The 14,687-nt window shown below is 38.7% G+C and overlaps 1 protein-coding gene across 2 annotated transcripts in view; it reads left to right on the plus strand.

Annotated features, from left to right (window-relative positions):
• PRIM2 (DNA primase subunit 2) overlaps positions 1 to 14,687 on the plus strand; it is a 320,146-nt gene that overhangs the window by 263,981 nt on the left and 41,478 nt on the right. For both annotated transcript variants that reach the window (XM_066252987.1, XM_066252980.1), the window contains exon 11: positions 9,777 to 9,903. In XM_066252987.1, coding sequence (XP_066109084.1) covers positions 9,777 to 9,903 — 127 coding nt within the window. The remainder of the gene's footprint in view (positions 1 to 9,776; positions 9,904 to 14,687) is intronic.

Consider the following 14,687-nt stretch of genomic DNA (forward strand, 5'->3'; position numbering starts at 1 on the left):
ATCCACTTTGGTTATGGGAGGTGGAAGTTGGTATGTCCACCTACTCCATCGCCATTTTGCCACCTCGAAAATTTCTTATGTTTACAATAACAATGGTAGTCAACCTGGTCCCTACCGCCCACTAGTGGGCGTTCAGCTTTTATGGTGGGTGGTAGCAGAGCAACCAAAGTATAGATAAAAAGATAGATTTAACTCTAGTAAGTTGTTTTATAAAGATTTATTCTGCCAAACTTAGTGAAAATCCAACATAAAGTACTTGATAAGTAATTATTATTATATGCTTTAACTTGCTGTAACTCTGCTTTATACATTTTATAAAGTAAAGTTACTTCCCTACTTTATAAATTACCATTACTGTGGAACCGGTGAGTGGTTAGAAAATTTTACTACTAACAGAGATACAAAAGTGGGCGGAAGGTATAAAAAGGTTGACTACCCTGATTTATACTATATATATTTGCTAATTTGTAAGATAGATTAAAATTTTGTTTATTTCTTTATTATGAGGAATTGGCTCACTCAGTTTTATGATTGTTGAGACTGGGAAGTCCCATGATCTGCTGGAGACCCAGGAAAGCTGGCAGTGTGATGCTAGTCTCAGCCCATAACCCTAACCTAATTTTTTCTTTTGGTTATCTCTTATGTTGCTGACTTAGATGACTAGAAGATGACCTATAATCTAATAAGTGAAATATACTGGTGACTTTGGGCAAATCATTTAATTCTTTTAGCAGTTCATTTTTGAGTTATTTTGGAGCTAATTTTATAATTATGATAGAGGCTAAAGTATGCTAAACATCTTTTTTGGTGTGTGGAGATTCTGATTCATTTTTGGCATTCTTAGAAAAATGTGTATTTTCATATGCTATACTAACCACTAGGGGGTGGTCATGGGTAACCAATTACCCATTGCAATTTATTCAAAACATTCTGACACTGAAACATTAGCAATAAAGGTGGGGAAAGTAATACCAGCAAATAGAACAAAAAAAAAAAACTGAACTGAAAATATTAATATTATACAAAATTCAGTATAAGGAGAAAAGCATTACACAGGACAAATATGTTTATAAAAAGTATATGTCACCAGGAGTATATGAAAATTTTGACCTTTATGTACCCAGAAACATACTGAAATATATCGAGATATATATAATTATTTAAATGTTAATAAGAAAAATGTTTAGATATTTCTTAACATTTGTAATTGGGATTAGGGAATTATATTTTTTGTAATCATCCTGATAGCTTTTCAAAACTTAGGATTATTACATATATGTGTGTATGTATCTGTGTGTATAATATACTATATATATGTATGTGCATGTATATATTTGTATTTATCGTTGTGAGTAGTATCTTAAAACATTTTTTTAATGATAAAGCTATATCATTAAAATTTCATAACAATAGAAATTCAGTTATAGGAAATACCATGGATTAAAGTTGTCCAAAAATTGACAAAAATATTCTAGGAAAAAGAGTATATAAATTTAACTAATCTAGCAAAAGTTAAATAAATGTACATTTAATTTTTATTATAAAAGTCTATTCTATCTGTAAAGACGAGGGAGCCTTTTCCTTAGAGATGAGAAGCTGTCATCAGCAAACTTCTGTGCAGTCACTTGCAGGCTTGGGTGATGTTTTTTGTTTACTTCCCTTGTTGTTTTTTTCAGTGAATGAAAAGACCAGTTTATTCCCGCTGAGCCATCTCGTCTTGGACGAGCGCATTCAGCATCAGCCAGCCAGCAACTAGGGTTTTCCTGGTGGTGGTTGTGTTATGCTGGCTCTTTTCCTCCCAGTAAGACAGTGATCAAATTGAGCATCTCGTAAGAATTACTAAATTGTCTTTCAGGCTCTAAGTATGTGATTCAGTAAATACATTTTAGTGAATGAAGGGCTGTTTGTGGTTTCTGTCTTCAAATTTGGACAAATTATATCTAGAGCCTTAATACATTTTCACTGTTATATCAGTGGTTGTTATCAGTGAGTAAAGTACACTTTCCTTAAACATGCATGCCAGGTGAGATGCTGTGAGTTCTGCCATTAATATGTGCCGGGGTCCAGCCCCGGGGGGAGGATCCAGGGGTCCCACAGGAGGAGACGGCGTCGGCAAAATCGAGTGAGAGAGCCGAATTCTTTATTCTCTGGTTAGCATTTACTGCCAGGCATCTCCCCCAATGGCTGGTCTAACTTTACTTTTTATACACACACACTAAGTTACAATCACATGATATTTTGAATACATCATTGTTTTAGTTTCACTATGGTTACATATTTCTAGATAACAGTTAATTCATATCTATAAGCTACAAGTCAGGTGGTAAGTTATTCAAAGTACAGTTATACAATAGTAATAATAATATTGGTACAAACTTCTAAAAGATTAGTACTAATTAATAACTCTATTTTACTCTTGTTGTGAGTCAAGGGCACAGAAAGAGATAGCAGATGAAATCATCAAGGACTAGCAGAGGACCACTGCTTGCTCAGGCAAATAGCCTTGAGTTCATGTAGTGTCCTAATTCTTTTCTCACAAGACTACAAAAGGCTTGCTATTAAGAAACTGACATAGTATAAAGAGTAATTTTTACTTAAAGATACATAGAGTGCTCCTGCAAGATAGCTAGTAGCAACATAATATCAGAAGGCATTAGTTGCTATTGCTGCTATGAATCCCACCACATTCCTCTCCTTATTCTTGGAAAATGCAAAAATCTCATGAGAATGTTTTACTGAGAAAAGCCCAGCAACTGTCTTCAGTGACAAAACAAGTCTTTTAACAAAACATTCTTTACTAGCCAGCTGCACTCCTATCCAAGGCCATGCAACAGGCCACTCCACTACACTTTACCTAAGATTCTAATGTCTAGTTAAACTTTATTTATTTACTATATTCATATACTAGCTAAGTTCTAACTATATTCTTTCTAACATGATTAATAAGAAGAAATTCTCCTACAAACTTAACCCTTTATGAGGGATATCATGGCCAGCCTCTTATGTTTATGAGCCCAGTTCAAGGGGCTTACAGGCTTTTCTGTGGAACTTACACCTTCTGTCTCATTTTCAAAGAAATTACTACAAATCTACAGGGAAAGCATGGTACTATTATCCCTGTGCCATAAATAATAGCACACACCCAGAAAAGGGGGGAATATAAGGCCAGATTAATTCAAAAGATTAAAGGGGGAAGTATCGTTGTGCCTTTCCTTTGCGGTGACTTTGTCAACCCGCAGCTGTTGGTCTTACTGCGGTGACTCTATCTTCTTTTGCTGTGACTTTGTCAACCAGCAGTTGTGGATCTTCTCCTGCTGTGACCTAGTTAGCCAGCATTAGTGGATCGGCTCCCGACAAATATGCCCCTTTCTTAAGATCAGGCAGGGTAGCTGAGCAGATAGCCAATTACAATGACCTATGCAAGTCCTCCAGCCCATTTCTTCCAGATTGAATTGTTGAGGCCTCCATTTAAGACATATGTTAACAGTATTTAGTGATAGGAATTTGCTAAAACCTCTTGTCAGTGAAAGTTAACATAATATAAATACAAGTTTAGCTTTCAGTCCCCTGGTAGGGAAAAGCCAGTGATCATACAGCACAGAAAAGATTCTTAGCGGTCCACCCAGTGAACACTGAGTGCGCAGCTCCCTCCACCAGGCTTTGAGATGGGCATCAAGTCTTCAGACAGAGTGAGAAGTGCCAGAAATGGGCAGTGCGGGGCTCTATACCCAGCTCACCTTGCTGGTTGGGTTCGACCCTCTGTTCCTTGCTCTCGATGTCATAATCACTGTGCTACATGATGTCTAAAGCCTGTCCCAGCTCTTATGATTCTGATAAGGAAGCTAAATTTACTAATGCTTCAAATGGAGTTGGCAGTTGAGTAAGCAACAGTGTGTTCTGCATTTGTTCCTCTCCATTTTTCAGACTCCCTTATTTCTGAGTTTGTCCTCTAACCGGTATATTATAGGACAGGGGTCCCCAAACTACGGCCCGCGGGCCACATGCGGCCTCCTGAGGCCATTTATCCAGCCCCCGCCGTACTTCCGGAAGGGGCACCTCTTTCATTGGTGGTCAGTGAGAGGAGCATAGTTCCCATTGAAATACTGGTCAGTTGGTTGATTTAAATTTACTTGTTCTTTATTTAAATATTGTATTTGTTCCCGTTTTGTGGGTTTTTTTTACTTTAAAATAAGATCTGTGCAGTGTGCATAGGGATTTGTTCATAGTTTTTTTTATAGTCTGGCCCGCCAATGGTCTGAGGGACAGTGAACTGGCCCCCTTGTGTAAAAAGTTTGGGGACCTCTGTTATAGGAGGAGGACCACCAAGTGTGCCAGTTATTTGAGAGCATGCAGAAACACTGTTTAGTGGTTTGTTTGTTTTTATTTCAGATGTGTAACTTCAAATTTGCCATTTTATTTGCAGTTCTAAAATTACTGTGAATTAGACACCAAGTAAAATGGTATGCGAGTGGCTTGTTTGACTTACTGTTTCTTTTAAGAGTGGACAGTTTTCTCTGGTTTTCACTAGAATCAGAAACACTATGTTTGGCTGTGGTTCACTCCGACTTTCATATGTCCCCGACGAAACTGAGTGACAGTAGGGAAGGAGCGTGCAGCTGGGTGGTTGCTAAACTTATGTCTTTTCTCCACCTATTATATTCTAGCATTTTCTAGAAAGTAAAAGCCTAGGATTTTAATTTCAGTTTTTCCACTGGACATACTTATTTCTAAGTAATTGAAATAACTATTCACTCAACCTCTTGAAGCCTGAATCTCTCATTTATAAAATAGGGATACCTAGCTTCTATAGTACAGGGACTAGGAGTCAGCATTTTGTCACTGCCAAAGACCTATAGAAATGTAATGTCTATTCATATTGAAACCTCATTAAGTATTTATTTTTATTGCTAATAATAGTATTGCATTTGTATTCAATTCTCTATTAAGTATTTATAAGTGATATTCTTTATTTAATAGCTGACCTAATAGACACAGTGAGAAGGATGTAGACCACAGAGTGCCAGGTCACAGAGAACCCTTAAATCTTGTTTTCTGAGTCTGTCTGGGTACCGTCCTGTATAGGGGAGCATGGGAAAGAGCAGCCCTGGCCCACACCCCTGCATTCCGGACCGCAGCCCGCCATTCTCCTCTGATGCTGATGGCGGGTGTTTCTGATGCGCAGCTGATGTTTCCTTTGATCAGTTGGCTTCACTTAAAGTGGTCTGTTTAACCCTTACTAGAGCACGTACGGTCATTTTATTTAATACTTTTTCTGTGGGTTCTGGCATTTATTTCATTTTCATTTTCTAACAAAGTGGTCAATCAAAATGTGAAAATTTTAGCTTGACCTGGCCTCGGGAAGTTTGAGGGAAAGAAAATCTGCTTACTCTAGAACTCCCTGACTACGGGGAAAGGAATTAGGATGTGAAGAGGGAGAACATATGTCCTGCCTTTTTTGGACGAAACTGTAGGGGAGGAAAATATCCTTCTTTTCCTCTATTTCAGTTCTCCAGCTGGGGCCCTGTAAATTAGACTGACAAAAGACAGATTTACAGGAGAAAAACAAACAGATGTGGCTGCTTTATCACTTTTCTTGATTCTACTGGTAACATGGTGCCCCGGAAAATAATTTACTGCTCCTTTTGACAGAAATGCAGATTGGTGTGTTTCCAGCACCACAGCTGGGACATCAGGACTAATTTGGGAGGCTGCAAACTGCCACTCACCCACCTGTTTTGGCTGGTGTTGATTTTCTGGCATTTCCTGTCACTGGATGGAGTGGGATGGAGGAGCCAAGATGGAAAAGTGTGTTCTTCACTCAGTTCCCATATAAATACGTAGAGATGTTCTTTTGAGTTGTGGGTATGAACACTGAAAGCATAGTCTCTGAACAACAGCTAGCAGTAAATGTACCTTCTATGCAGTATTACAAGAGTTTGGCAGTCTGAGAACTGGAGAGGGCTATTTGTGTGATAAATATGCAAATTGTCTGAAAGCTTAGCGAGGTAGAAATTTTAGGCATATATACACCAGCAGTCGCTGGGTAAATTGGAAAGAAGAGGGAGGTGGAACATGCTAATTAAACTTCCTGTCCTTTCCAGAGTCGCTGTTCCATTACTTTAACAGAACAGCTGACCAAAAAGTTCTTTCGGTGTTTCCTGATGAACATACAGAAATCTCGTATCTATTTAAATTCAGTTCATACCTAAAAGTTTGCACAAAGTGATTGACTGACTATAGTTAATGTCTATGACTTACAAAACAAACAGAAGTTGTTTGTAAAAGATGTTTGCTGGAACTTCTAAACGTTCTTGTTTTCACCAGTGATATTTAATGTCGGTTTGAAAGTTTGTCTTCTTTTTTGAAAGTTTTCTTTTCCTCGAAATGCCTTTTGTTTCCCTGGTTGTAGAGTTCTGTGGGCAGATAGGTAGTTGTGAAGCCATCAGGTAATGATTATTGAAAATTCCAGTAGCCTTTTTTAAAAATAATAATTGATAAGCTGATTCTGAAATTTATATGGAAATGCAAGTACATCGAATAGCCAAAAACAGTACTGAAAAAGAACAAAGTAGGAGGACTTACATGATCTGAATTTGAGACCTAACTCTAAACACTTTATAAGGAAGACAGTGAGGCACTGGCCAAAGGATCGATGGACATGTAGATCCATAGTGTAATATGGCCTCCAAAATAGACCCACACATTTATGCTCAAATTTGATCAGGGTACCAGAGCGATTTCGTAAGGAAGGGAAAGCCGTTTGTCTTCATCAAAGGTGTTGGAAAAGTGTTTATCCACGTGGGGATGAAGGGTACCAGAATAAGCCATCCCAAAGTATGCCACTTGGGCATAGGGATTATTTAAAGCTAAAGGTGCTTAAGAACCAGCAGATTCGAGAAAAACAATTTACCTTCCTTCACTGCCTAAAAATAAAATATAAATTTCCCCTTTAAATAAAGGGAATATACATTTATAAAAATGGGTCTGTATTCTCAAACATCTGGCTACCTCTTTGAGTCTTATATCTTTGTAAGATGCCCATGTGTGTGTTATACATGTATATGTAATAAAATTATGCTTTTTCCCCCTTGTCTGTCTTTTAATCTACCCTGGCAATGGAACCTGGAAGAGTAGAGGGAAAAAGATCTTGCCTCCCCTAAATGGAATAAAAAGAACCTGAACTCCTACCAAATACCATTCACAAAAATTAACTTGAGATGAGTCAGGACCTACCTAGACTTAAAAGCAAAAACGTTACAGCTTCTAAAGGCCAACATAGGAGAGGATTTCGGAAACCTATTGTAAAGAGGACAAAGAGCGCTATTATAAAAGAGTTGATAAATTGGGATTCATCAATAATAAAATTATTGGCTCATGTTATCAGAATATCAAGAAGATAGACAAGTCACAGATTGTGAAAATATTTGTAGCACCTACACAGACATACCTTGCTTTATTGCGCTTGACAGATGTTGTGTTTATTATAAATTGCAGGCAAGACCCTCCACCAGCAAAAAGGTTGCAAGTTGCTCTGTTGCTATATACTCACTGTATTGCAGAGGTCTGGAACCTCACCTGCATTATCTCCAAGGTCTGCCTGTATCTGACAAAGGGCTTAGATCCAGAAAATATGAAGAATTCTTACAATGGAATAATTTAAAGAAGAAAATCCAGTTTTTTAAATGGGCAAAAGATTTGAATACACAGTTCACAAATAAGGCACAACACTGGCTAGGGAAGAAGTGTAAAGAAGTGCCCAGCAGTATTAGTCATCAGGGAAATGCAAAAGGAGATAGCAGTACCCACTTCTTCCACAGGCATTTTAGCTAAAAGAATCATCATACTCTGGGGAGAATGTGGAACTCTCATGCATCGATGGTGGGGGTATACAGCCATTCTGGAAAAGTAGTTGGCAGCAATTCCACTCATAGGTATTTATCCAAGAAAAATAAAAAATATATGTCCACAGCCTGACCAGACAGTGGTGCAGTTGCTAGAGCACTGGACTGGGATGTGGAGGACCCAGGTTTGAAACCTCAGGGTTGCCAGCTTGAGCACAGGCTCACCAGCTTGAGCGTGGGATCATAGACATGATCCCATGGTCTCTGGCTGGAGCCCAAAGGTCACTGGCTTGAAGCCCAGGGTCGCTAGCTTGAGCCTAAGGTCACTGGCTTGAGCATGGGGTCACTCACTCACTCTACTGCAGCCGCCTGGTCAAAGCACATATGGGAAAGCAATCAATGAACAACTAAGATGCCACAGTGAAGAATTGATACTTCTGATCTGTCTCCCTTCCTGTCTATCTGTCCCTTTCTCTGCCTCTCTGTCTCTGTCAAAAAAAGATTATATATATAATAATATATATATTATATAATATATATATATATATCTCCACAAAATCATATAAGAATGTTTATGGCAGCTTTATTGATAACAGCCCAAAACTGGAAAAGCCCAGGTGTCCACCAATAGGAGACTAGATAAACTATCTGATATGTTCATATATTGGAACACTACTTAGCAATGAAGGAACAGACTACTCTATGTAAGGGCATATAGTAAATCTCAGAAATGTAAAAAGACGTGAAAGAACTCAGACATCGAATACTTTATACAGTAGGATTCACTTACATAAACTTGTAGAATAGCTCAACTACAGAGACAAAAATCAACCAGTGGTTGCTCTGGATGTGGGGAGGGGAGAATGCAGACAGAAGAACCAGGGAACTCTGGGTTGATGGAAGTGTGCTATCTCTTGAGAGGGATGTGGGTTATGGGTTATGCAGAGGTCCCCAAACTTATTACACAGGGGGCCAGTTCACTGTCCCTCAGACCATTGGAAGGCCGCCACATACAGTGCTCCTCTCACTGACCACCAGTGAAAGAGGTGCCCCTTCCGGGAGTGTGGCGGGGGGCCGGATAAATGGCCTCAGGGGGCCACATGCGGCCCGCGGGCCGTAGTTCGGGGACGCTTGGTGGGGTACAGTGATTTGTCAAAACCAATCAAACTGTAGACTTGAGGTCTGTGCCTTTCACTATATAAAAATTATAATCGAATTTTAAAATCTCACCTGAAAGATGACACAGTATTATCCCATCTCTTATTCTGATTATCTTTTCCACTTTAAGTAGTGGACAGCTTAGTCCCACGACACTGAGCCTTTCGATAAATGTTAATTCCTTTTTTTCTTCCTATCCCACCCATTTCAAAATCCTTTCTGTCTCATTAGCTTGTTTTATGTAAACACAAAGTCAGGAATTCCAGGTGGGAGGCGATGGCAGTAATTCATTCACTCATGGTGAGTTTGCTGGCCACTTGCTTTGTAGAGCAAAAATCCAGAGGAAGGGGCGGGCTAGTCAGGGTGGTAACAGGCCTTTGGGAAGTACAATGGGCAGGATGTGGGAATTCTGGGAGAGATAGAAGGTAGGTAGAGAAGAGGCTCAACTGACTGACTTCTAGTATAATATTTGACATCACACCAAGAAATGGGCAAATTGATTATTCTTCTCAAGAAAGGATTCGCCTCATCTTTACAAATGTAAACATAACCCAGCTGTTTCTACCTAAGAAATTTGTTTCTCATAAATTTTGCATCTTAACAAAAACTATTTGTATTATAAAGGACCCAAATGAGGTATGTGATCTGAATGTACGTCTTCCCATCAATGCTCGATTTATTTTAGACAGTGTCACTTGTGCTCTTTGATTCTAGCCGGCATTGCTGACAGCACTAGTCCAGTATGGCTGACTGTCTCCTCTTTTTTCCTCCAATCAGTTTGATAAAGGCTACTCCTACAATATCCGTCACAGTTTCGGGAAGGAAGGCAAGAGGACAGACTATACACCTTTCAGTTGCCTGAAGATTATTCTAAACAATCCGCCAGGCCAAGGGGATTATCATGGTAAGTGCTTCCCCTTGATGTGTTGGTGAAGTACAGAAACCCAAGAGCTCTGTAGAAAACACTGAAACAGGGTAATGGCGCTTGCGGCACTGAGCAGCTCGTTTGCAGCTCCTGTCAGTCATCAGTGTCAAGCTAGAGTTCCGTTACTCTCCTGCTGATCTGTCTTATTACTGAACTAGGTCAGGCAAGAGAGGTTCACTCAGCTGTGCTGCATGCAGTCCGTGCTGGGCCGGGCTCTGGGCTCTCAGTTTCCCCCTCGCCTGCTCTGCTCTGCGCTGTCTTTCTTGTGTTCTCCAAGGGTCTGAGTAATGCCAGGTCCTACAGAGCTTTTTAAATGGAATACCTTGAATTTTAGAATAGTAGATTCATTCATTTTCAGAAGACTACTGAAGAAACGTGTGTTTTATTCTCATTACTATCATCTGATTAACAAACACAGATTAAGGGAGGAATTGAACAAGTCGTGGTATCAAACATCTATCAATTTGCCTGAGTTGCAGGTTAAAAAAAAAATCAGTGTTAAACTCTTTTCTATAGATTTTTGAGTTCACTTTTTTTTTTTAAATAGTTCTCTGAGCATATCTAGAGAAGCTCCACATTTGTCTGGTATGTCAAAAAATGGCTAAATAGTCGATATCAGTAAAATTTTTAGACTACCAAAGTTTACTGCAGTGTATGTGTCAAAAATTATTTTTTTTAGCATCTTAAATGAAACTCCTTTTAAAAAGATCAAAAAAATTAAGGTTATTAAAGATCATAGAATCACAAACTAAATTTTAAGAAGGATGCTGCATGTGTACAGAACATTTAAAAAATATGTGTACATTCATATTTAACATTCACATTTAATAGGTGGCCAGTGTTGGTGGTACACAGTGAGCGATTCTTAGTGCTCGTCAGTCACTTAACATACCTTTTAGAAATGAATGTTCTCGGGCCCCATCGTGAGTCATATAAACTCAGATGTATATAAAATTTCCCTGGATGAGTCTTACGTTTTCTGAGCATTGGAAACCATTGGCCAGATACTTCTGTCGAGAAAGCCTCTAGCTGTTCTTAGCAGCCACACCAGGCAGGTAACTCACATTGAACTTGCCCAACTAAACTCCTCCTAGGGATTCTATTTTTAATTTCTAGGTCCTATCATTTGTCACTTATTTTGTTAATTTTTATTACCTTAAGTGCAGGATTTTATATTTCTTGTTCTTAATAAATTGTATCTTATTTATTCCCGTCTATTCTGTTTGTTTTGTTTTTAATTTGAACCGATCCATTAAAAAATACTATACTTAGCACTCAATGGTTTTATATTATTTATAGGCATGTTTATCTATTTTTTAAAATTAAAAAACTTAGTTTTTTAGAGCAGTTTGAGATTCACAGCGAAGTTGAGCAGACTGTCCAAAGAGTTCCCAGATGTCTCCTCCTCACACCTGCACAGCCTTCTCTTCTGTCGACATCTGCACCAGAGGGCTTAGTTGCATGTGAGCTGAGAAGAATGTGTAGTCAGCTGTGGTTGGATGTAGCTGCTTTATAGATATCATTATATCCAGTTAATTGATTGATGGTACTGTTGAGTGAAACTATATTGTTCCTTATTTTCTGCCTGCTGGATCTGTCCGTTTCTGATGGAGGGTGTTCTCAATGGTGGATTCATCTAAATCCCCATGTGGTTCTCAGTTTTTGAAGCTCTGTTGTTAGCTGCATACACATTAAGGATTGTTATGTCTTTTTGGAGTATTCACCCCCTTTATCATTATGTAATATCCTGGATAAAGTTCCTTTCTTGGAAGTCTGCTCTGTCTGAAACTAATGTAGCTTCTCCTGCTTTCTTTTGATTTGTGTTAGCATGGTATATCTTTCTCCATCCTTCTACTTTTAATTTATATGTGTCTTCATATACTGCTCACAAATATTAGGGAATATTTTATTGCTTCCTATTCTTTTGGGAAAATCCCTTAATTTTTGTGAGCAGTATATTTAAAGTGGCTTTCTTCTACACAATATTTAATTGGGTCTTGTTTTTTGATCCATTCTGATAATCTCTGTTTTTGATTGGTGCTCTTAGACCATTGATGTTTAAAATTATTATTGCTATAATTGTATTAATAACTATAGTATTTGTTACTGTTTTCTATTTGTTGCCCTTATTCTTTGTTTCTGTTTTTGTCCTTCATACTTTTTCTGCCTTTTGTCTTTTTTCTCCTTTCTTAGCATATCTATTATACATCTTTTAAATTGAATTTATTAGGGGGACACTAAACAGCATAGTTATTCAGGTTTTAGATGCACAAGTCTATAACACATCTCTGTACACTGTATTGTGTGTTCATACCCTAGTCAAGTCTCCATCCATTACGGTTTATGCCCCATGCCCTCCTCCACCATCCCCCTCCTGGCAGTCACCTCACTGTCGTTCATGTCATGATACTTCTTTTTTTATTAGTGATTTTACTTTATTAAGAGTTTCCACTTTAAATTTCTACTAATCCAAGTCTCCTTTCAAATCACACTGTATCATATCATAGGTAGTGCAAGTGTCTTTTAATACTGAAATATTTCTAATTCCTTTATATCATTCTGTCATTCATTTTGTTTATACATAAACATACACACATAGGTAATAAGTATGTATAATTGAATATATCATTCCTGTTATTTTAAACAAACTTATCAACTTATCTGTTAGGTCAATTAGGATAGGAAAAATAAAAATTTTTAGTTAATTCTTTGAAGTTGTTTTCTTTATATAGTTCTGTTTCAGGCTTATGCCATTTTCTTATATTTTAATTAAAGGTTAATGAGTTAACTGTTTTTAAAATTATTTTATTTATTATATTTAGAGAGAGAGGATAGGAGAGTGAGAATAAGACAAAAGTATTGATCTGTTCCTGTATGTGTCCTGACTGGGGATCAAACCACAGCTTTTGCATGTTGAGACAATGCTCTAACCAACCGAGCTACCCAGCCAGGAGGCGTCTGTGCCATTTTCTTTCTCTTTGAAGAACTTCCTTTAATATTTCTTGCAATGCAGGTCTACTGTCAAAAGAATTGCCTCATATTTTGTTTCTCTGAGAGTCTCTTTTTCTTCTTTTGAGTGATAATTTAGCAGGCTACCGTAATCTAGGTTTGTGGGAGTTTTCTTTTAACACTTTAAATATTTCACTCTACTCTCTTCTGTTAACATGCCATCTGAAAATAAGTTAGATGTTATTTTTAACTTTTCTCCTCTATAACTAAGGTATTTATTTTCTCTGGCTTATTTCAAGATTTTTTCTTTTATTTTTGATTTTCTGAAGAATGAATGTGATTATACCTAGATGCATTTTTAGCATTTATTCTTCTCCTTCTTCTTTTTCCTTTTTTTTTTTTTAGAAAGAGAGAGAGAGGGAGAGAGAGAGATAGACAGGGACAGGCAGATAAGAAGGGAGAGAGATGAGAAGCATCAACTTGTTGCAACACCTTAGTTGTTCATTGATTGCTTTCTCATATGTGCTTTGACCAGGGGCCTCTAGCTGAACCAGTGACCCCTTGCTCAGCCAATGACCTTGGGCTTCAAGTCCTTTGGGCTCAAGCCAGCAACCGTGGAGTCATGTACATGATCCCATGCTCAAGCTGGTGACCTTGGGGTTTTGAACCTGGGTTCTCAGCATCCCAGGTTGACATTCTATTCACTGTGCCACTACCTGGTCCGTCCTTCCTTCCTTCCTTCCTTCCTTCCTTCCTTCCTTCCTTCCTTCCTTCCTTCCTTCCTTCCTTCCTTCCTTCTTCCTTCCTTCCTTCCTTCCTTCTTCCTCCCTCCCTCCCTCCCTCCCTCCCTCCCTCCCTCCCTCCCTCCCTCCCTCCCTTTCCTCCCTCCCTCCCTCCCTCCTTCCCTCCTTTCTTCCTTCCTCCCTCCCTCCCTCCTTCTCTCCCTCCCTCCCTTCTTTCATTCCTCCCTTCTTTCTTTCTTTCATTCCTTCCTTCTTTCTTTCATTCCTTCCTTCTGTTTCTGAGCTTCCTAGATCTGTGGTTTATTGTCTGACATTAATTTGAGGGAAATTTCTGTCATTATTGCTTCAAATATTGCTGCTTTTTTTCCCTCTCTTCTTCTGGTTTTACATTAGTTGCATGTTACACTTTTCATAGTTGTCCCACAGTTCTTAGGTATTCTGTTCTTGGTTTTTTTTGTTGTTTGTTTGTTTTTTTTTCCTTAAGTGAGAAGCAGCGAGGCAGAGAGAGAGAGACTCTTTCATGTACCCTAACCAGAATCTACCCAGCAAACACCCTACCAGGCGATGCTCTGCCTCTCTGGGCCCCTTGCTCGTTGCTTAGCAGCCAAGCTATTTTAGTGCCTGAGGTGAGACCATGGAGCCATCCTCAGTGCCCTGTGCCAGCTTGCTCCAACTGAGCTTTGGCTGTGGGAAGGGAAGAGAAAGACAGAGACAGGACGGAGAGAGGTGGAGAAGCAGATGGTCGCTTCTATGTACCCTGACCAAGAATCGAACCTGGGACTTCCACATGCTGGGCCGACGCTCTACCCCTGAGCCAACCGTCCAGGGCCTCTTGTTTTTGTTTGTTTAGTCTATTTTCTCTTTTTCAGTTTTGGAAGTTTCTAATGACATAGCCTCAAATTCAGAGACTCTTTCTTAGCCTTGTCAACTAATAAACCCTTCATAGGCATACTTCATTTCTGTTAGTACTTTTGATTCCTTTTTGATTCTTAGAGTATCCTTCTCTGCTTATATTATACACCTGTTCTTGCATCTTATCTACTTTTTCCATTAGAGCACTTACATATTAAT

Source organism: Saccopteryx bilineata, chromosome 1 (assembly GCF_036850765.1).
Source record: "Saccopteryx bilineata isolate mSacBil1 chromosome 1, mSacBil1_pri_phased_curated, whole genome shotgun sequence".
Taxonomy (NCBI): domain Eukaryota; kingdom Metazoa; phylum Chordata; class Mammalia; order Chiroptera; family Emballonuridae; genus Saccopteryx; species Saccopteryx bilineata.